This window comes from Saccopteryx bilineata, chromosome X (assembly GCF_036850765.1).
Source record: "Saccopteryx bilineata isolate mSacBil1 chromosome X, mSacBil1_pri_phased_curated, whole genome shotgun sequence".
Classification (NCBI taxonomy): domain Eukaryota; kingdom Metazoa; phylum Chordata; class Mammalia; order Chiroptera; family Emballonuridae; genus Saccopteryx; species Saccopteryx bilineata.
In genome coordinates, this window is record NC_089502.1 from 136,190,901 (window position 1) to 136,215,063 (window position 24,163).

General features: G+C 39.9%; 1 protein-coding gene across 1 annotated transcript in view; it reads left to right on the top strand.

Moving 5' to 3' along the window:
- The first annotated feature begins 432 nt into the window (after window positions 1-432).
- Window positions 433-24,163, top strand: part of CLTRN (collectrin, amino acid transport regulator) — a 30,846-nt gene continuing 7,115 nt past the window's right edge. The window contains exons 1-5 of the mRNA XM_066249836.1: window positions 433-621; window positions 930-988; window positions 6,224-6,309; window positions 14,855-14,968; window positions 22,061-22,255. Coding sequence (XP_066105933.1) covers window positions 564-621; window positions 930-988; window positions 6,224-6,309; window positions 14,855-14,968; window positions 22,061-22,255 — 512 coding nt within the window. The 5' untranslated portion in view covers window positions 433-563. The remainder of the gene's footprint in view (window positions 622-929; window positions 989-6,223; window positions 6,310-14,854; window positions 14,969-22,060; window positions 22,256-24,163) is intronic.

Genomic DNA, 24,163 nt, shown 5'->3' on the forward strand with positions numbered 1-24,163 from the left:
ACTGCCACACCTTAGAGTTGACCAAAATCATCCCCTTTGAATTGGGAGCTCTGCTAGGATGTTTACCTGCTGAAGTGTGAATCAGGTAAGGCCATTCTCACAAGGCCTTTGTTCACCCGAGATAGAAGGGAGTGATTTTAGCTTCCCAAACTGAGGCAGTTTATCTGTCAGCCAGATACTTGAGGCCTGAAAAGATGGAAAGTTCATGCCCAGGAAAACCTCCAGAGAGGACTAAATTCTTTCCACCCTGCACTGAACCAGACAACGAAGGGGCGGGGAGAATTCTGACTTTGAGTCAGCAGAGGAAACATTCTTTCAAGGTAGAGTTTGCAAAGGGCAGCTAATCTGTTTTCCAAACAGGTTTTCGTAAATAACTGACAGGAGATGGGCTGCTTTTATCAAAGTATTAACCCAAGTGATGGGAGTTAATCATTAAACCTTCTAGCTGGTGGCTTGCTTGTTTCTCTGATATTCTAATCTGGGTCACAGAATGGCTAAAGCAGCTTTAAGTGGAAGGTGGATTATTTTTCCCTTGGTTTGCCTTCTGTTTCCTCTCTGAAAGAATGTTGTGGCTGTTCTTTTTCCTCGTGACTACTATTCATGCTGAACTCTGTCAACCAGGTATGTAGCCTTGAAACTTAAAAATAGATTAATAGCGTTCTAATGTTTGACAAGTGTTTGACTGAAAGACCTCTTTATTTTTCTAAATCTATAGACGTGTTGTGGCTTGAAAGTTGAGCTGATGTACGTTTTATATGTTTAAAAAAAATTAAACCATCTAAGGTGATTGCAGTTAAACTTCCCAGACTTTTGGGGGCAGTTTCATTGCAGTTCTGTGTTTTCTTGAGTTGATTTGCATCAAATATTGGGATTATTAGGCTCTGTTTTGGAAGATATTATCATATACTGCTCTTTTTTCTTTTTGGCAGATGCAGAAAATGCTTTTAAAGTGAGACTTAGTATCAGAACAGCTCTGGGAGAGAAAGCAGTAAGTGGAAAACCTACATGTTCATTTGTAATTTTGTTTGCTAATGATACTGTGCTAATAATGAGCCTCTCTGGGTAGTTACCTTAAAGGTGTATAAATTGCTTCTAAGGACCTCAACTATGATCTTTTATTAAGGTAAAAATATATATAGTAAAATAGAAATTGCTAACAAAATGATTTTGCCTAAAATATTAATCTACAGCGTATGTTAGAAAACGTGAAGTTTTGTATTACAAAAAAAAATTTACACCCTTGGACATTTTAACCCAGCATACTGGAAGAAAGGGGCCCGAGTCAGGCAGTTAGGTCTGGGTTGGGCTCTGTGCCTCACTATCGTGGCCATTTGAATTTTGTTAGCCTCAGTTTTATTGTCATCAAAAAAAGATTGTGTTCTCATTGAAAAGAGGTCATGTAACACCCACATAAGATCTTTCATAGCACAAAAAATTTCAAATTCTACTGAGAAGTTTAATTCTTCTTAAATATCAAAATAACAACATGAAGTATATGCTTATGAAATTGAAATTTAAAAAATACTCATGGAGCTTATGTAGTTTTGGAAACAGGAAACATTGCCAAATTAATAAGATGGTAATTTGTAATTTTCATTTCAGTTTTCCAGTATGGTCTCTGAAAATTTCCCCCAATCGCAAGTGACAGTAACATGCCTCAGACTAGAAATAGTAAAGAAACAGAGTTATTCTGTTCGGAGGCAATGTACCAGAGTTTGATTTTATCGCTCAGTGAGTAATAGTCACTACAGAAACCAACATTTATTGAGAACCTCGTTTACTTCCTAGCTGCGCCCCTTCTAAGCACTTTGCTTACATCAGCTCATTTAGTCCTCATAACAACCCTTTGAGGAAGGTGGTACAGGTAGGTATTCTTTCTCATCAGATGGATGACAGATACAAGAAATTAAGTAACATGCTCAAGATCTCAAGTCAGCAAGTGGCAGAGGTAAGATTTGAACCTAGACAGGCTGGCTTCAGAATCCATTCTCTCTACCAGTTTATATGGTTGATTATCTCAGGATGCTTTGAGAGCAGGAACCATGCTGGATTCTGGGACTGAAGAGAAGCTAAAATCAGCCTTGTTCCTGCCCTTGTGGGGCTTATAGTAGTGGGAGAATTGGTTGTCCATTAAATATTCAGTGAACCAAATACAAATGTGCAATCTGGACAAGTGTTACAGGAACAGAGAAATTTAAGGGGTCTGTGAGGTCTGAAGCATGAGTAGAAGTGAACTAAGGAATAAAAGAAAAAAGAACAGAGGGAACAGCCTGTGCAAAGGCTTATTACATGAAGGAACTTGCTGAAAGCGAAGGGTGGAAGAAAGACTGAGGTGTCTGGAACTGGAGCAAGGAGGAGGAGTGTGACACGTGATGAGCTTAGAAAGAAAGGATGAGTCATAACAAAAAATATGTGGACGGTGTTAGGGAGTTTTAATGTTATCTTTAAAGCAAGTGGGAGTTTTACAGAACAGATTTCATGGTAGAATTAGTGTCTGGAAGACAGTTTAACCACAGTGTGAAAGACATTGAAGTGGCCTAGAGTAGGAAGGAGGCACCGGTTAGGAGGTGATTGGAATAGTGTAGGTGAAGGACAATGTCCATTTATAATACAGCGCGCAGAGGGAGAGAGAGTAGTTAAGGGATTCGAGAGCCACAGGGATGGAATGACAAGGAAGAGAGAAGGAGGGGTCAAGGATGAAGCCTTGTTTCTAATTATGCAACTCTATTTATGAGTCAGGTAACCAGGTGCAGATCAGACAAGAACAGGCTTTAATTTTGGACTTGTGTTGGAACTGTTATTGACAAATAGGCAAGGACAGAGCTGGCTTCAGTTATATACTCCTGAGTCATTTGCTCTATGGTAAAATGGAAGGCTGGAGTAAATGGCAGTGCTGAGGGCGAAAGTACACAGTGTCAAGAAGAGAGGGTGTAGAAGAGAGCTTTGAAGTTTCTCTAAAACTAGAAGCTCTTGTAAAAGAGGGGGAACCTGCAAAGGGAGTAGGAGGAAAAGCAGAAAACTCTCGTATCACAATAGGGAAGAGAGTGCTTCAGGAGAAAGGGAGATTTCAAGAGCGGCAGATGCTGCTGAGAGGTCAAACAAGATGATGCTGAAGAATGCTCATTATGTTAAGCAACATAGAGGTCACTGGTAACTTTAAGAGAGCTTTTCTGTAAAGTGATGGAACTGAAGGCAGATAATGAAGGGGGTTAAGAAGAAGTGGGCAGTGAATGTATAATGACAGAAGTATGCACAACTCCTTTGAGAGTTTTGGCTGTGAAGAGCCAGAGACAGAAGGAGGCAGAAGAAGGAGGGTTAAGTAAAGTGATTTGGTTTTGCTGTTGTTGTAATGGGAAAGATTTGAGTATGGTTGAAAGTCAGTGGACTGGCTCAAGTCAGCATTGGACAACAGGAGCAGGGAAACTGATATTGTTAAAATCCTGAGAAGGGCAGAAGGGAAGTGCTCCCACAAGAGGTGAGCCATTGACAGGAGGAGAAATGTCTCATTTGACCCTTCAGCGAAGGATGTGTGCCTATGCAGAAAGTTTTGTATTTGGTGACGGGAGGATGGAGGAGTTTAAATTGATGACTTGAGGTGTATTTATAAGTTATGAAACAAGAGCATCTAGTGAGAGTAAGATGTGAGGGAAAACACTGGGATTTGGAAGGCCTGAAAGGGGCTCTGAATAGCCATTGTGAACCATGAGAGAGAAAACTGATGGAGAAACCTAAGAGATTCCCAAGCAATTTGAGACTAGGTCAGTGATGGGCAATCTGTTGAGCTTGGTGTGTCAAAATTCGCCAAAAAACCCAGCATAACTTGGGTGGTGTGTCACTTCAAGAAAAAACCTATAATTTCGCGAGTTATACTTTAAATAACAAAAATGTATAATTGTAATATATAACTATATTTAATAAACCAAAACCTAATTATTTAACTTACCTGCTTAATGACTTCTTTGTTCATCTGTCAGTTGGTTTCTTTTGTTGGTCTTGATATTATTTAACTTGTGTGGGGTGCCGTGAACTAAGATAAGTGAGGAGTAGGGGAATTCTTTAACTAACCTGCCTATTAGTGCCTTTTTTGTTGCTGAATTTCATTGGCTAAATCTTCAATTGAAGGTTGGTATTTTGTACACTTCAAGCCCAAGCAAGCACTACTAACTTCATCTGTCAATCTGTTTCTTTTGTTGGTTTTGATATTATTTAACATTGAGAATAAGGTCTCACAAAAGTACGTAGAGGGAAAAATTGTGAGTAAAGCCATTTGCTATATTTTTCAAGGTGCTAAAAGTGTCTGGTAATCGGTTCCAGGCACTCCAAATTTCCTGTTCGTAGTGGCACTCCTCTTGATTCTCCAAGCAGCACCTTTCCAGAGTCTCAAGCTTTGACCTAAGTTGACAAACACCTGAGCCCAGAGGCTGTCTTGAAATTCTGCAAGTTGCATCTTATGTAAATTAAGATGGCTGCTGCTATTTCTAATGGCAGGAAAGGCATCCATAGCACAGGCCCTCGCCTCTCCCAGCCTCCCCCTCACTTATCTCAGTAATGATGGTCAATTAGAAATCCATGACACCCCAGAACAGTAGAGTAGATTGGATGATGACTGCTCTGGTTATGTGGTTGCTGGTAATGGTGATCACAGGGCCCCCAGAGATGTGTCCCCCATGGCATTCTGCTGCTCCTTGCTCCGCTGGCTGGACGTGAGGTCAAAGATCCCCAACTAGACTTGTTGTTTTGGCCTGCAGACCTCCGGCACAGAGTGTCTACACTACAGCAAATGTTTTATCCTTGGCTACTGCACCTGGCCGTGCAGGAGCCAAGGACAAAACATCCTTCTTAGCATGCGGCTCCATACTTCTCTGGTATGCGGCTGGGTGTCATCGAAAATGGCTACGCATGTCAGTGCTGACATGCGTGTCATAGGTTTGCCATCACGGGGCTAGGTCATCGTGAATTTAGAGTTAAACTGACAAACCCTGTTTTGTGACTTTCTCCAGTAATATTTGATTACTCACCTGTATTGTGAGGTCACCACATTAGTTTACTAGAGCTGTTATAACAAATACCACAGACTGGGGCACTTAAACAAAACCTGTTTATTTTCTCTCAGTTCTAGAGGCTACAAATCTATGACAAAGTGTCATTGGGTTGGTTCCTTCAGAGTCCCATGAGGAAAGCTTGCGTTCCAGTGTTCTCCTTGGCTTTGTGGATGGTGGTCTTCTTCCTGTGTTTTCACATGTCTCCCCACAGTGTGTGTCTGTATCCAAATTTCCTTTTCTTATAAGTACCAGTCATATTGGATTAGGGTCCACCCTATGGATCTCATTTTAACCTAATCACCTGCATAAAGACATGATCTCCAAATATTATTACATCCTGAGGTACTGGGATAGGACTTCAACATATAATTTGGGGGGGGGGCAATTCAGTCCATAACAGGCACATACACTCAAGTGTCCAGCCAAGAAACTAAAAAGAGAAATGGTACTGATGTTAATAAAGAAAAGGAAGCTGAGAGGAGGAATCAGGTTCTGAGGAAGAGGACAAAGGAGAAAGGAAACTGACTGTATTAATCCAGATGAGATCTCCAAATGTCCTATTTATTGACCAGCTACTAATACTGCAGATTCTGAAAAAGATAATGCAGTGTGAAATATACCACACTTGGAATGATAGAATGTCCAAGAAACACTATCCTGAACATTATGGTGACATGATTTATCATAGTCTCCAGTCTTTAGTATATAAGAAAGTTGAGAGTGGAGAGACAGAGAGAGAGAGATACCAATATGGCTACAATTAGAACCAGTGTGGCCCTGGTGGGTTGGCTCAGTGATTAGAGCAACAGGCTGGTATATGGATGTCCTGGGATCAATCCCCAGTCAGGGCACACAAGAGAAGTGACCATCTGCTTCTCCCTCCTCTCTCTCCCCCTTCTATCCTTTTCCCATTCCTCTCCTATCCCTCTCCCTCTCTCCCCCTCTCTCCCCCTCTCTCCCCTCACTCTTCCCCTTGTCTCCCTCTGCCCATCCCACAGCCAGTGGCTCAGTGGCTCAATTGGTTTGAACTGGCACTGAGGCAAAGGATAGCTCGATTGATGAGCATCAGTCCCAGATGGGGCTTGCAGGGTGGGTCCCGGTCAGGGTGTATGCGGGAGTCTGTCTCACTGTCTCTCCTCCTCTTACTTCACTTTACATTTTCTGTTTTACTTCTCCTTCAGTATGCCTGGGATACAAATGAAGAATATCTCTTCAAAGCAATGGTGGCTTTCTCCATGAGAAAAGTTCCCAATAGAGAAACAACAGAGTAAGTAAAAAGTGAAAAATCTTGGTTGATAACTTGCAGTATTATTTGAAATAGTGTGATAATTTAAAACTTGACCTTGAAAATAATTTATTAATCTAATTTAAAGGGATGTACACCTTGGTTTAACATTAAAAAAAACTTTTATAATCTCACTCAGCTTGCAGTAAATGTCATGTTTTAATGATGCTCTTCGTCAGTGAGTACTATGAAGATAAATATTAACACATTGTAGTCATGTCATAAGCTTTCTGCATTTCTATTGTATACATATTTCCCTTGCTGATAAGTGGATAGGATAGATAAGAACTCTATTCTCATTGTATTAGTCGGCTCAGGTTGATACCACAGACTAGGTGGCTCAAACAACAAAAGTTTATCTTTCATAATTCTGGAATCTGGGAAGTTCAAGATGAAGGTGCTCATGTTACCTATTCTTCACATGAGCACCTTGAAATGGAGGGGCAAAGAGTGAGTTGTCTGGTGTGGCTTCTTCTTTTTTAAACTCTTTTTAAAAAACGTATTGATTTTGCCCTGGCCAGATAGCTTGGTTGGTTAGAACATCATCCTGAAGCACAGAGGTTGCTGGATCGCTCCCTGATCAGGGCACAGACAGGATCTGTCTGTCTCTCCCTTCCTTTATTTCTAAAAATTAATACAATAAACATTCAATTAAAATATATTAATTTTAGAGAGAGAGGAAGAGAGAGAGAAAGAGAGAGAGAGAGAGAGAGAGAGAGAGATCTGTTCTTGTATGTGCCCTGACCAATCAAGCTCTCTGACCAAGGACACCAATCCTATATTATTAGGGCTCTACCGTATGACTTAATTTAGCCATAATTACCTCTGATAGGCTCTATTTCCAAATATAGTAATAATTGGGATTAGGGCTTTAAAATGTGAATTTGGAGGGAGGGGGACAAATAAGTCCAGGGCACTCATTTTAAAAGTAACTTAAATATATGTAGGTTTGTCCCACTGGTGATATCTATCATAGCACCTTGTTTGTTTTCTTAAAAACTTTAATACAATTTTTAATAGTTTTACATTTTTATTTATTCTTCCAGAAGAATTTTCTCTACTTGTAATGCTTCCTACCACTTTTATCTGTAATTAGGAGAAAGAACACTGCTGGTTTCTCCTCCTTCCTCACTTTTCCCCTTGAGAAGTAAAATGACTGATTTGATTAGTAACTGGAAGGAGAAATTGGGCACGAGGTCCCTTCTCTTTCAGAACTGACCTGCCCTCAGACTGCAGCAATTTTTCTATGTTGCTCCCTCTACTAAGTACAGAATCTGGCCCTGCATGGGCAGGCACATGCACCTGGAAGGCTGTGTGTGCTGCTTACAGCTGAGGACCATTTAGACCAGGGGTAGTCAACCTTTTTATACTTACTGCCCACTTTTGTATCTGTTAATAATAAAATTTTCTAACCACTCACCGGTTCCACAGTAATGGTGATTTATAAAGTAGGGAAGTCATTTTACTTTATAAAATTTATAAAGCAGAGTTACAGCAAGTTAAAGCATAGAATAATAATTACTTACCAAGTACTTTATGTCAGATTTTTGCTAAGTTTGGCAAAATAAATCTTTATAAAACAACTTACTATAGTTAAATCTATCTTTTTATTTATACTTTGGTTGCTCCACTACCGCCCACCATGAAAGCTGGAATGTCCACTAGTGGGCGGTAGGGATCAGGTTGACTACCACTGATTTAGATCGTTAGGTGCACATCATAAGGTGTTCAGTGTTTTACATACCACTCCAGTGTGTGGCCATACCTGCTTCAGTTCAGTTCTGTATGGGGCACTGTAAAGGAATTGATCTCATTTCAGGATTTTTTTTTAATTAGGAAGGAAGTTTGCTGATTAAAGTAATATCCTCCAACCACTATTTTATATTTTGGTCTCCTATCTGCTTCATTCTTTCATCTTAATTTTATAATACTTCAGAAGCTAGCAAAAAGGATCACTATTTATTGGTCTTCCTCAAACCCACAATATAATACATGGGATGTGAATATAAAGAAAAAGCAGAAGAGGGGGGCAGGGACACAGTGTGATGTGAGTTTTGATCAGACAGCCCTGAGCTTTAAAACAATATTTTATTCATTGATTTTTAGAGAGAAAGGAAGGGACACAGACACAGAGACAGAGAGAGAGGAAGGGAAACATCAATTTGTTGTTCCACTTCTTCATGCCGTCATTGGTTGATTTTTCTTGTATGTGCTCTGACCAGGGCCCGAGCCCACAACCTCAGCATGGCGGGATGACATTCTAACCATCTGAACTACCTGGCCAGGGCTGCTCTGAACTTTTTGGTAGCCATAAGTGACAAGAAACCTACCCCAACTGCTCCAAAATGCCATCAAAGAGAGGGGAAAGTAGAGCTGACAGAGCACCCAAAGGGGATGGTGTGAAAAACATGGACCTCTTTCTTTATTGTGGTCTGCGGAGGCCAGCCTATTGACCACACTTTTGTGGGTGGAGTGATAGAAGTAAATTAAGAACTGGAAGTGTATGATGGGGTGAGCCCTGAGATTTTATGATGGGTAAAACTATTTTCCATACAGCATAAGACCCAGACCCAAGAGGCTGGACCTGGTAGAAGTTATAGGAAGATGGACTCAATTGATTCTTTTGGAATTACCACTTAGAAATCTTGATATCAACTGGTTTTCTAGATATTTTTGAACTCTTATGGAAGAGGGATCTAAAAATTTAAATGATAGAAAGTTCTGGTTTCCTTATGTCACGTTACTTGAAGTTGTTCTTGGGACTTCCATTGAAGACAGCCACCTCATTCAAATGATTGAAAGATATTCCCAATATTTTACAGTAAGGTTTCTGCCAGATTTATTAAAATAATTTCATGGAGATTTTAAAATGTTGTAAGTAATTTCTATGGAAGACATAATCTAAGTTTCAACTTCAGTCTATTTCTCAATTTATCTAATTTACTCAAATATTAGCTTTTAAGGTATTTTCTCATTTTTAGCAAGCGAAGTGGGAGTCTAACTGAGGCATGGCATTTTCTTTCTGAGTTAAATGATGTAGGGCATGGATGGTTCCTCCTCTGCCTAGTCTTCAAGGAAAAGTCGTATGATCGGAATAAGGAACAACGTGCTGCTGTGTCCATGGAAAGGGGATTAGCAGTCTTGTGCTTCTAAGACAGCAGCCAGCTCCTATTAGGCCTTTTGATTTCCAGAAACAAGAGCCCCATTTTTACCACCCTTGGACGCAGTTGGCCCTATTTGGCGCCATTGAGGAGGAATGGCAGTGGAGCCAATTCTTAGAGAATCCCCTTCAGACCAGGGCTCCTCACACTTGAGGAAAGGCAGGACCCTTTTACGGTTCCAGTGACTTGATCAAAGCAGCCACTGTGTATGCGCTGAAATAATTTCTTGGTAAAAATGACTGGTAGAAATGATTATGGAAGTAGGTTTTAAGAATTCCAACAGAACCCCCTATATTTATTGTCTGTTAATGTATATTTTCTTTTTATCTGTACTAATGGCATTTCAGTCTGTTGACTGGAGGTATAGTTGACATACATGATTATATTAGTTTCTGGTGTGCAACATAATGATTCAATTATTTATTTATATTGGGAATGTCACCACAATAAGTTTAGTTAACATTTGTCACCGTACACAGTTACAAGGATTTTCCTTATCATAAGAACTTTTAAGATTGATTAGGTATTTCAGTTATTTATTCCATCAAAACACACTTTAAAAGACATATTTAACTCAATGGTGCTTGTTGGTTGATTAACTTTTTCAATTTGTGCAAATCTCAAAGGTACAGTGTGGTTGCATTTGGATGAAAGACCATGGAAAAAGGCATACAATTTGTTCATACAGTTGAATACTCAACAGAATTTTTTTTTTGTATGTTTCTGAAGTGAGAAGCGGGAAGGCAGAGAGACAGATTCCCACATGTGCCTGACTGGGTTCCACTTGGCTTGCCCACCCGGGGGCAATGCTCTGCCCATCTGGGGCGTTGTAACTGGAGCCATACTAGGGCCTGAGGTGGAAGCCAGGGAGCCATCCTCAGCTTCAGGGCCCACTTTGCTCCAATGGAGCCTTGGCTGAGGGAGGGGAAGAGAGAGATAGAGAGAAAGAAGAGGGGGAAGGGTGGAGAAGCAGATGGGCACTTCTCCTGTGTGCCCTGACTGGGAGTTGAACCTGGGACTTCCACACGCTGGACCAGTACTCTACCACTGAGCCAACCAGCAAGGGCCCACAACAGAAAATTAAAAAATAATTTTAATGCAAGTATTCAGACCACCTTTATGCTGATGGATAGTAATATTGCATATTTTTATGTAACTTTTTTACTCCTAAGTAAGTGTGTATCTTTTAGGTAGTTATCAATGATGACAATGAGAACTGTTATTAATTTATCAATTGCTTTCTTTTGTGTCATATTTAGAGTTTATTATACAGTATCCAGACTTTTTAAATTACTCTTTGGCCTTTGCTAAATTATATCTCTATATTAAATTATATCTGCATATGTTATACGTTGAAATAATTTTAGACTTTAAAAAAGAGTTGTACAGATACAGAGAGTTCCTGTGTAACAATGGTTCACAACCTGGGATGACTGTGTGCCCCATCCTCATCCTAGAACATGTGGAAATATGAGAACGTTATTGGTTTTAAAACTGAGCTGGGTAAGGGGGTATAGTGAAAGAGAGGTGGTAATGTAATGTAGTGGGTAGACACCAGAGATGATCAAAACTTTCTACTAGGCCCAGGGCAGCCCCCAACACAAGGACTACCCCCCACTTGTCAAAGTGCTGAGTTTGAGAAACGCTGCTTCACTGTTTGCTCCCTGCTCCCCCTAAAGTTACTACCTTACCTAACCAATATATTCCTCAGAACTCATGAATTAATGCTGGATCAATGCTCTTGGCACGAGATATTACAATTTGGTATTGTCTGAGGGTATCCCCTGATTTACCGGAGTAAATCACTTTTTGGAGAAGAGAATCACAGCGGTGAAGTAGCCTTCTCCACATCTGGTGTTATGGGTGCACCATGTTCACATCACATCTGGCGATGTTGAACTTGATGTTTTGGATCAGGTGGCATCCTCCAATTTTCCCTTTTCAACCTGCATCTGTTAGAAGCAACTCTCTAAGCCCATTGACTTGCATCCCAATGGAAACATTGAACACAATTAAGCAATTTGAATTCATAGTAAGGGATGTGCAGTTCCAAGGTGAGGGGACAGAGGGAAGTATCTGGGACCCCTGTTGTGTTGGTGGAGTGCATGCATTCATTCTCCTTGTATTTTATGTCCTCTACAGCACTTCTCCCAGCGGCAGTGCACACATTTATTTACTCAGTTATCTTCTGTTTCTATCCCTTTAGACAACAAGCTCCATGGGAGAAGGGACTTTGCTTTGTTTACGGCATCTTTCCTTGACTCTCTTAAAAAAGTACCACGAAATTCTGTTTGAACAGCATTTAAAGAGCTTTAGGTGGAAAGAAAACATAGGCGGAGTGTTCTAGTGACCACCTACCTGGCTCCTGGGCTCCTCTCTTATGCCAGCAGACTTACTTTGTATTTGTTTAATTTATGCAAATAGATGTTCTACCACAGAACATCCCTCTCCTATGTTTTTCATCTAATAGAGTAATTTTGAGATTGCTCCTTTTATAAAACTGTGTAGTTTTATTCAGTACCTTCTCACTGGGGATGGTTTCTGTCCTTCAGGGGTATCTGCAATGCTGGCAGAGATTTTTGATTGTCACTACTGGAGGTGGCCTAATGACAAGTACTCGATAGAGGCCAGGGTTGCTGCCAAACATCCTGCAATGCACAGCACATCCAGCCGGCACGAATTTCCTGGCTCAGTAGTTGGGCAACCCTGGGCTCTTTCTTCCTTGACTCTGTGGACTAGAACTGGCTGGATAGCACATACTGCACTACTTGATCCATTCCCCTACTGCTGGACATAGGGGCGGGCTGTTCCAGTGCTCAGCAGTGACAAACAGCGCAGCAGAGAACAACCCCACTGATCTCTCTCTCTCTCTCTCCCTCTCTCTCTCTCCTTCTCCCTCTCTCTCTCTCCCCCTCTCTGTCTTACTCTGTAAGAGAGGTGCTGGTGTCTGCGTTCTGTTCTAGGAAAACTTGCAGAACTCTGCACCCACTGACACCCACAGCTCTGCCTGGGATTGCAATTCTCACATCTTTGCCAGCATTTGCTTTTATTGAACTGTTTAATTTTTGCCAACCTGAAGAGCTTAAATGAGTAGCTCATTTACAAAGGAAAAACTTTACACTGGCTGACTATTAATGAGGCAAAACTATGAATAATTCAGATGCCACAGCACTTTGCTAATTTTTTACAGCCTTTTATCTTTTTAAACTTAGTTATGGATTATTGATTTTTAGAGAGAGAGGAAGGGGGTGGGGGAAGACAGAAGGAGGGAGGGAGGGAGGGAGGGAGAGAGAGAATGAGAGAGAGAGAGAGAGAAACAAGTATCTGTTCCTGTATGTGCCCTGACCTGGGATTAAGCCTGAGACCTTTGCATATGGAACAACACTCTAACCAACCCACCTTTCTGGGGGCCAGGTCTCAGCGTTTTATATTTTATCTTTATTTTTTAAAATTGAATTTACTGCGGTGACATTGGTTAATAAAACGGTACAGTTTTCCGGCGTACAATTCTATGACACATCATCTGTATATTGTACGGTTTGTTCCCCACCCAAGTCCGGTCTCCATCCATCACCACTTGTCCCTCTACTGTCTTCTCCCTCCCCCACACCCTTCCCCTGTGGTAACCACCATGCTCTTGTCTGTGCTTGAAGCTTTGTTCTTTTTTTTCCTTAAGGCCTTCATCTTTTTCACCCAGCCCTAACTCCTTCACCTTTGGCATTCTATAAAATTGGGGGAAATGTTTTTGCCAAGCACACATCATTTTATTTTTTTTTTAATGTCTGATACTTTGATATCTGTTTCAAAAATGTCATTTTGGGAAATCAAGCTTGACTATTTCTGCCAGTAGAGGTCACTGTCTCTTGGTGGTTCTCCACCAGTGTGATCACACACACACACACACACACACACTCACATACACACACCCTCTCCCAAGCCTCCACCGCCACCCCGTGGAATACTTGGCAATGACTTTATTCTCACAATGTGGGTAGATTCCTTGCTGGCACCTAGATATTAGAGACCAGGCATTCTGCTAAAACCCTGCCATGCAGAGGACAGCAGGACAGCACACAACCAACAGCAAAGGATCATCCGGCCCCAAACATGAACAGTTCCTTGTTGCTGAAACTGTGGTGGAGAAGAAATCCTAATAGATGGACCTTGGAAAGACCTTGGAAAGAAATACTATGACAATCTCTATGACAAGAACAATGCCTACATTATTATTTAAAATAAGAATAAACCTTGACCTGGCCTGTGTTGGCACAGTGGATAAAGCCTCTACCTGGAAGGCTGAGGGTCGCCAGTTCAGAACTCTGGGCTTGCCTGGTCAAGGCATATATGGGAGTTGATGCTTCCTGCTCCTCCCCTCTTCTCTCCCCCCCTTCTGAAATGAATAAATAAAATCTTAAAAAAATTAAAATAAGAACAAACTTTTAAGTATACCAACTGGACAAATGGAAGAGAGATGCCTTCCTGATAAGTGTGTTCGGAGAAAAGGCAGGGTGGGCCTGCGGGAGGAAGGCCCAGGGTGGATCCTGGTAGTGATTCCGCATGTCGCTGCTGCCACCTAAGGAGAGGGGGCCTGGGGCTGGCACAGCTGCCAGCTGGGGTGCTAGGAGGGGACCTGGCCGTGTCCCTGACTCATGCAGGGGAACAGCAGGCTCACCAGGCTGAAAGAACTGTGACATTGAGTCTCAGGCTGTGATAGTGGCAGGGCCTCGACCAACAGGACACAAGGATGACCTCAGACTCCCAGTTTTCCGCTGAGGCTGTGACTGTGCCGCCTGGGCTGGGCGTGTCCTTGCATCAGTGTGGGCGGCAGACAGGGAAGGCTCAGGGAGGGTGGCGGCAGTGTTCCCTTCTGATGCTGTTGCATCGGGAGCTGATGCCCAGGACTGGGCACTAGGCAAAGGATCACTCGCTCTCTCCATATGGGCGTGAAGGCACACACCTGCTTTGCTTGGTGTGTGGGCTCTCAAACCAGAGTGGTCCCTCGAACCTCCTTTCTCTCATCTTGCATTGGCTCAGAGCCTTCAGCACGGTCCTCTCTTCCTGGGGGTCAGGGTGCTCTTGTGTGGCTGGACACGTGTCGTGCTCATGAGGAACAACTTTGATGGTCTTTGGGCTCTGGATGCACTGGGGGTAAGGGGTATTCCAAAGCCCCGCTTCATGTTTCTCTTGTGGTTGCTGGGAAATTCAGCTGTTTGAGGGTCTGACAGGGTGGCTGGCTGGGAAAAGCATCTCTTAAGATGGTAATAATAGCAGAGTAAATGTCTGATGAAATAATAGCAGAGTAAATGTCTGATGAAATTTTTATTTTTCTAAACTGTGTTTTTTTTTTCCCTTCTAATGTTCTGCAGAATTTCTCATGTTCTACTTTGCAATGTAACCCAGCGGGTGTCATTCTGGTTTGTGGTTACAGATCCTTTGAAAAACCACACGCTGCCTGCTGAGGAGATACGGTCAGCTATAAGGTAATCACACTGAAATACGCCTTATACCAGTAAATCAACTTGTTGATTTATTTCACTCTTTTCATAGGTATTAAAGTATTTTCTCTCTACTTCATAATATTTATTTAAGATGTTAAAGATTTTGTTTTGTTATTTTACATTAGAGATTAGTGTAGATTAGTGATTCTCATCTAGGAATAAATTTGCCTCCAAACTTGACAATGTTTGCAGCTGTTTTTGTTGTTATAGTGAGGGGATGGTTGCCGCCAGCATCTAGTAGGCAGAAGTTAGGGGTGCTGCTAAACATCTTTCTATACCCGGGACAGCATCTGACAACAAGGAGTTATTCAACCCCAAATGTCATTCATGCTGTGGTTGAGAGAGCCTGGTTTAAATATTAACTAAGAATCTTTTATACTGTCTTCTTTCAGCAAGAACACCTTGTATAGCACTGTTGTGAGAACGCTCATCATGTGGATTCCCAAACCTGAATGCTTAAGTCAGGGGTCCCCAAACTTTTTACACAGGGGGCCAGTTTTCTATCCCTCAGACCTTTGGAGGGCCAGACTATAAAAAAAATCTATGAACAAATCCCTATGCACACTGCACATATCTTATTTTAAAGTAAAAAAACAAAACGGGAACAAATACAATATTTAAAATAAAGAATAAGTAAATTTAAATCAACAATCTGACCAGTATTTCAATGGGAACTATGGGCCTGCTTTTGGCTAATAAGATGGTCAATGTCCGGTTCCATATTTGTCACTGCTAGCAGTAACAGGTGATATGACGCGCTTCCGGAGCTGTGGCGCGTGCATCCTGTGTCACCGGAAGTAGTACTGTACATGAGCCATGCTGTGCTTTGCGGCGCTGCTACATACAGTACTCCAGGAGCACAGGATGCACTGTGCTCCTCTCACTGACCACCAATGAAAGAGGTGCCCCTTCCAGAAGTGCAGCGGGGGCCGGATAAATGACCTCAGGGGGCTGCATGCGGCCCGCAGGCCATAGTGTGGGCACCCCTGGCTTAAGTTTTCAATTCTGTTTTTTTCTTCTTGCTTACTTTCCCTATTTTGGTTTCCTCTTATCACTTATAAAATGAGAATAATTATAGTACCCCTCTCTCAGAGTTGTTGAGATGATTAAATGCAAAGTATATTGAGGGACAAGTCACACCTCTGACTTTTATTCAAAAGCTATAACAATACTTAGATTTCTTGGGTTTCTAAGAACTTATCTTTCTTAGTCAATGTAGTCTTTACCTTTAAAAGATACCTTTTAATTTTTTTAAATTTTTCATTTACAGTTTACATTCAATATTATTTTGTATTAGTTTCAGATGTACGGCATATTGGTTAGAGACAATCATATACTTTACAGAGTGGTTCCCCGTGATATTTCCAGTACCCACCTGGCAGTATACATACTTATTACATTATTATTGACTATATTCCCCGTGCTATACTTTACATTCTTGGGACTATTCTGTAACTACCAATTTGTAAAAGATAACTTTTTTTAAAAAAAAAAGGTTAAATTATGATTCATACAAATAAAAAATAAATGTTATAGAAGATTTTAATATTTTATTAATTAATGAGGAAACTAGTAAAATATTAAAACTAGTTCAAAGAAGATTTCAAGGAACCATGCATACATAGGAATCAAGGAATGGTGATGTTCATTTAGAAAAAGATATACCATTCTACTCACCAGGTAGTCATCAATCATGTTCCACCAGACACGATTCACTTTATTTTCTCTGAACAGGAATCATTTACAGTATATTAGTTTTACATACAACTCACAGACTTACAAAATAACTCAAAGACAATAAAAGGTAGAAATTGTCTGCAAAGGTGCATTTACTTGCCAGACATTTAGTGATTTTCTTTTTACCTATTTCAAGGTTAACACAGTTTTTCCTGACAGTTCTTCTCCCCTTCTCCTTGTGATCATAACAAGCTTTCAAAATTGAAATGTATTCTTTACTTCAGAGTAGCATAAGGACTCGGTTTGTTTTTATTTTAATTAATGTGCACTTTGTGTGTCAAAAATTCAAACCCCACACTTGATTAATGTTGGGCAAAGGTGTATTGAAAGAAACAAACTATTTCCCAAAAATGGAACAATGAAGCAAAGTAACTCTCTTTACATATGATTTATAAGTTACTGAAATGCACATTGTTCTCTTCACCAGGGAGAAATATCTAGTAAAAGAACTCATTTGCTTTCTGTAAAATATTAACATTTAAGATGATGAGTATATAATCAAATGCCAAAATTTTTGTGTGAACAGTCATCTGTTTCCCTTGCTGAAGCAAAGATATTGATGAGCTACACCAATGGGAAATTATTTAATTTTCCTTAACAAAAAGGTGTGAACTAATTTGTTCCTGTACTTTTGCTACTAAGAATACTGTTAAGACACACCACTTAGGTAGTAAAAATTAAGAATATTGTATTTCATGTGAAAGGGGTTTTGTTCAAGCCCTGTGATTTGGGAGGGCCATAAGGAAAATGAAAGCACTGTGGTTAAACCAGGCTTTACTTCATGAGAGGAGGAAGAGTGAATGTTTGGAGTGAAGGTCAAGGATGTTGACCAGGGGTAGTCAACCTTTTTATACCTACCACCCACTTTTGTATCTCTGTTAGTAGTAAAATTTTCTAACCACTCACTGGTTCCACAGTCATGGTGATTTATAAAGTAGGGAAATAACTTTACTTTATAAAATTTATAAAGCAGAGTTACAGCAAGTTCAAACATATAATAATAATTACTTACCAAGTACTTTATGTTGGATTTTTGCTAAGTTTGGCAGAATCAATCTTTATAAAACAACTTACTATAGTTAAATCTATCTTTTTATTTATACTTTGGTTGCTCTGCTTCCGCCCACCATGAAAGCTGGAATGCCCACTAGTGGGCAGTACGGACTAGGTTGACTACCACTGATGTAGATGAATATGTTCACACAAATTGTCTGTTTCAAAGAGCTGTGTATGGGTTGAGGATGGCTAAAAAAATGAAAATTTATGTCAGGGAATGGTTAGGACTCATCAGGATTGTATGAAAATAAAGGAAACAGTAACAAGAGAGAAGGATAGAGTGAAGAGAAGTGGTACTTAGAGCGTAGGTAAGAGGACTTTCAAGGCTGGAGAATCTACATGGTTGTGCAAAATAATACTAGTTCCACCAAATGTTTGCATAACTCTTTTTAGCTCACAAGGCATGTTCTTACACATCTGTGGCATGTACTACCAACACCAATCATTTTGAGTCCTTATTCTTATTCTTTGTTTATAAATGAGGAAATTGAGGCTCAGAGTGATTAATTCATTTGCTCAGGCCACCATGCTAGAAAAATAAAGAGTGAGGACTTGAACCCAAGCATGCTGCCACCATGTCCAGTGATTTTTTTCTCTCTACTAGAGTGTTTACACCTATGGAATTAGGTGAGGGAATAACTGACCAGTTCTAAGATGTCTGTTTTAACTGTGTTGTGATGGCCTGTCCCTATTCCAAGGCAACGTTGGCTGAAAGACATTCTTGTTGATTGATACCTATTGAGGATTTCAGTGGTGGACTGAGATTTAGTCTGTACTGAACTAGAACATCTAATCAGTCCAAGAGGTAATAGAATAGCAAAGTGTTAACCAACCAGGCAGATAGAATGAGAATGCAGAACAACTTTGCATTTTACTCTGAGTTAGACCTTAGTAATGGGGTTCATTATTCTGTGTAAAGGTTTGTGTTCCCAGATTATTAGTATTAGGTTGTAAAAGCAAACAAGAAAACATTCTACAGTTTGGTAAAAATTACATTGAAATCATCTCCTGCTGTAGATTATCTGGTTGGGATTTTCCTTTATATTAATGAATAATGATGCCTCAGCATAGATTTGTATTTGCTAAAGGACACCTTTCCTGATAGCTTGGTGCAGGTCTGCAGAGATTCTTAAGCCATTAATGTCAAGTTCAGTACCTCCACTTTTCAATACAATAGTTACCAGCCATATGTGGCTCGTGAGCACTTGAACTATAGTGAGTCCAAGATTAGATATGCTCTAAGTGTAAAGTACACACTGAATTTCAAAGACTTTGTACAAAATAAAATGTGAACAAACTCAATATTGAGTATATGTTGAAAATATATTTTCTTAGACATGTTGGGCAAAATATATTATTAAAGTTAATTTCATCTATTTCTTTTTCCTTTTAAAAAATGCAGCTCCTAGAAAATTTTCAGTCACATATGAGACTCACATTCGATTCCTGTTTTTCAGGGTTGCTCTAGAGGTAAATGCAGTGAGCTTGTCTGGTGTGAATTTAGTAAAGGCGATACAATATCTCCAGGAGATCTTCTTATCTAGTTCTCAAATTTCAGTTAGAAGTTCACTTTTTTATTTCAGTCAAATAAGTCTTTGCTACTAAGTCTTTCCTCACTGCTACTGTCACCATAAAGGCAGATGTTCCCCCAGGAAAACTTTTAGTTTTATGTTTTCTAAAGCAGTGATCCCCAACCCCCTGGGCCGCGGACCGTGGGCCATTTGGTACCGGTCCTCAGAGAAAGAATAAATAACTTAAATTATTTCCATTTTATTTATATTTAAGTCTGAACGATGTTTTATTTTTAAAAAATGACCAGATTCCCTCTGTTACATCCGTCTAAGATTCACTCTTGATGCTTGTCTTGGTCACGTGATACATTTATCTTTCCCACCCTAAACGCCGGTCCATGAAAATATTTTCTGACATTAAACTGGTCCGTGGCCTAAAAAAGGTTGGAGACCACTGTTCTAAAGCACCACTGACTTGAATCACATGGAACTACTTGCAGTTTACTTAGAAAATCATACTATACTTATCTCCATTCCGTGCTCACTACACACTTTGGACTAAAGAAATCCTACTTGTTTCTCAATACACAGCTCAGAAGTTGCATTCTCAGGAAAGAAGCCCTGACTTCTCACTATGATATACTTAGCCCTCTGCTGTGCTCCCCCATTTTTCCCATATCTGCCTCTTCCGTAGAACAGTTTTCATTGCACTGTGATTGTGGAGGGCCTGATTCACTACCCTTTAGACTCTAAGGTCCTTAGTATTTTTATTTCACTTCGTACCTACAGCACCTAGCACAGTATATGGCACTTAGTGATTTTCCCACAAATGTTTGTTAAATTAATAGAGAAATAAAAGATCAAATTGGTGGATTTGCAGCTGCTCCTGGATCCATGCTTTATTTTCTCTTCCTGGTTTTCTTTTCTTCTCCTGTTTATTATGCACTTTTTAACATAATTTTATGTTTTGGGGCTGTTGGTATTTATGTGAATCACTTTAAATAGAGTCCTGTCATTTTAATCTACCATATTTCCCCATGTATAAGACACACCCTTTTTCAAAAAATTTGGAGTCTAAAAACTGGGTGCATCTTATACAGTGGTTGTAGATTTTTTTACTTGCATTTCCCGCTTTTTCATGCTTGTCTTTGTGCTCATTGTTTAGCACTTGTTACTGGTATATTACAGTAGGTTACATTTTGCCACATTCTGCCCAGAAATGGCTCAGAAAAGATTTTTGCACAGTGCTGAGTTCAAGTTAAAAGTGATCCAGTTTGCAAAAGTGAATGGAAATCATGCTGCTGGACATAAGTTTGGTCCTCCTCCAACTGAGAAATCAATCCAAGACTGGCTATGGGAAGAAGAACCCTAGTACTGAAAACACCATGAAGAAAAGGGTCATCAGAGGCAGTTCAGCAAAATGGCCTGATTTAGAGAGGGAACTGAAGATATGGATTTAAGAGCAAAGGGCAATTGGAATTGCTGTGTCCATAAAGATGGTTCAGCATGAGGCAAGAAGAATTGCTGATGAAAAAGAAGTTACGGATTTCAAAGGAGGACACAATTGGTGCTTCAGGTTCATGAAATGGAATGGACTAAGCATGTGTACATGCACCAGACTTGCCCAAAAGATGCCTGAAAGCTATGAGCAGAAGGTCCTTGAATTTCATCGTTTTGTCATTCAGTGTCAGAAGATACATCAGTTTGAGTTGGGATAGATTACAAATATGGACGAAGTCCCCCTTCAATCTGATGTCCCAAGTAACAGAACTGCTGATAAGAAGGGGGTGAAAACTGTAACTGAAGACAAGTGGACATGAAAAGAGCCATTATGTAGTTGTTTCAGCTTGTTGTGCCAATGGAAACAAGTTGCCTCCTATGCTGATTTTCAAATGCAGAACAATGCCAAAAGAAGACATTCCATGAGGAGTGATTGTCCACATTCATGGCAAGGGTTGGATGGATCTGGATTGAATAAGATCTGGTTTGAGAAAGTTTGGAGAAGGAGACCTGGTGGGCTCTTATGTAAACCTGCCCTATTGGTGCTTGATCAGTTCAAGGCACACATAACAAAAAAACACAAAGAACTTTGCTGCAGAGCAAAAAACAAAACTTGCTGTCATAGGAGAAGTTTGTACCTGGGTAAAAAGATCCGGGAATAATGTCAAGATTGAGATCATTGTCAAGTCATTTAATAAGTGTAGCATTTCAAATGTCATAGATGGAACTGAGGATGAGGCAATATATGAAGACAGTGATTTGTCATCAGACACAGATGAGGACAAGCTAATGGATGTGAGTTTTGACAGTGATGAGGAGTTGTATGAATTTTATGATGAACAAAACTTGAGTTCAATAACTTTATGTGATTATTACATTTTTAGAAAATTTCAGGCCCCAAAATTAAGATGTGTCTTATACTTGGGAGCGTCTTACACATGGGGAAATACGTTAGATGCTGCCTCTCAGGAAATAAAGCATGGTGGGCAGAGCTCAAAGCTCAGGACTTCCAGTTACTTGTAGGATTTGCAACAATAGAGGGCAGTAGTACACAGAAGAACATCTCTTTTGGCAGTCAGCAAAGCAGCGTATAAAAAGAATACCCCAGCATTAGTGCCCTCATCAAACTGTCTGGTCAACCTGAAGTCTCTTTCTGTGAGGATGCTCTGTTTATTAAAAGAGCTATAATCATGGAGACATAGTTCTCTGTCTTTGTTCCTAATGTTTTATTTTTCTGTCTTGTTTTGTTTTTATTGTCATTGAATTTTAGAATGAATAGGAACCGGATCAACAATGCCTTCTCTTTGAATGACCAGACTCTGGAATTTTTAAAAATTCCTTCCACTCTTGCACCACCCATAGACCCATCAGTTCCCATCTGGATTATTATATTTGGTGTGGTATTTTGTATCGTCATTGTTGCAATTACATTATTGGTTTTATCAGGAATCCGGCAACGTAGAAGGTAAGATATTGAAAGGGAATGATTTTTCTATTTGCTCATGACTTGAAAAAATAAGGAGAGGATTTTGACATAGCTTAAGATAATGCCTTATACCTTAAACTTTGAAAAGCATTGGTGATTTTTAAAATATCACTTATGCTCTTGTTTTTAGAGGCATTTTGGAGTCCAATGTCCTTTACTTAACTATGGCTCTTTCCATTACTATCATTCCCTCTATTTAACACCATATGAATGTTGCTTATCCAGAATCAATTTTAATATCCTTTGATTCTGAAAGCTGGATACGCAAAGCTAAGCAGATTTTGGGGGTAGGCAGAGTTCATCTTTGGTCGTCATCACCTCCAGATACCAGCAGTTGCACAGTTCTTTACATGCCTTCCCACCTTGGCCTGCCTCTTCTTGGCCCAGTGCCTGCAGCCGCCATGTTGTCCCAGGTACTTTTTCTCTATTTTATACTTCCTCCTTTTGGTGGGCGCTCATCCCTCTAGTGCTTATGGTATATAGATCTGTGTTCCTCAAAGTGGCCTTTGAATCAATTCCTTGCATCAGACTTACCTGGAACACTTGTTTAAAATGTAAGTTCCTTGGCTCTACCCCAGACCCACTAAATTAGAATCTCTGAATGGGATGCATTTTAATGACTATTCAGATTATTCTAATTCATTTAGTTTGAGAGCTTCCAGTTTAGCAACTGATATATAGATTCCTACTCCTTGAGTTCATTTACCTGGATTCTGGGGCACTTGCAAGTTTTGCTGTCTAAATGATTAATATTACTTCCAGAGAGAATTTCAGACCAGTGGGAGAGTTATTACAGTAGCGTGGCTCACAGGGAGAAGAGACAGGATCTGTCAGCATGATGAAAAGAGAAAATTTTGTTTACCAGTACCTCTGATCCAGAGGGAAAGTGGAGGGAGGCTTCAGCTCTTCACTAAACACTTTGATGCTACTAAGCCTTCTGTTCTGACACTGACAAAGGGGAATTTTGATAAGTGGGACATGCGTTGTTTTCAAAAGGGTTGATGCCCAGATGCTACATGTGAGATGTGTCACCAAATGTGTGTTCAACTAAATAATTCTCTTGAGGTTTACTATTTTCTACATGTTTCACCTTACTTACTAGCAGAAGACAGTCATTTAAAATCTTGGGCTTTGTAGTTTTTTTCACAAATGATAAACGAAATGCTGTGGAATAAATATGATTTATGTCTAGTCCCTGACTCAAACTCAAAGATAAAGATCAAGTCGTACTTGCTTGATTTTCTTGAGCTTGGCATGACATGTAATGCAAAGAAACTTGGTACAAGTTGGTTGTTATTTTTTTCACAATATTAATAAATATTCTCTTGTAATATCTGAATACCTACATTTAGTATTTTAAAGTTTTAAATTCCAAAATTCTATAATTCTATGGTTTCTATTGATTGCAACCTTTATGAATTGACTTCACATCCTTGTTCCTCAATTTGTCACTAGTACGATATAGTGTAAGAGTTAGAAAAATGGACTCTGGAGATAAACTGCTTAGATTCCAAGTATTTATCACCTAATTCTGTTCTTATATATAATCCATTAACTATATGAATATCAGGAAGCACAGGCAATGAGTCAGGGAAATCAAGCTCAGGAGAATCTGGTTTGTGGCACTAGAGTCAAGTTGGTTAATTTTTTTTCTCTCTGTGTAGATAACTTTGCTAGAGTGACAGCAAGGTATACTGGAAATAATTAACTTGGTGGGATAAAAAGAGTTAATACAGTAAAGTGCTTAGAGTGGTGCCTGGCACACAGTGAGCGCTCAATAAGTGTTAGCTGTTACTATTATTTTATTAGCCTGCCATTTGCTGGCCTTTCAGATAGTTTGTGCTGGGATCAGCTATCTTTCCTTTTGAGCAGATTCTGCATTAATAT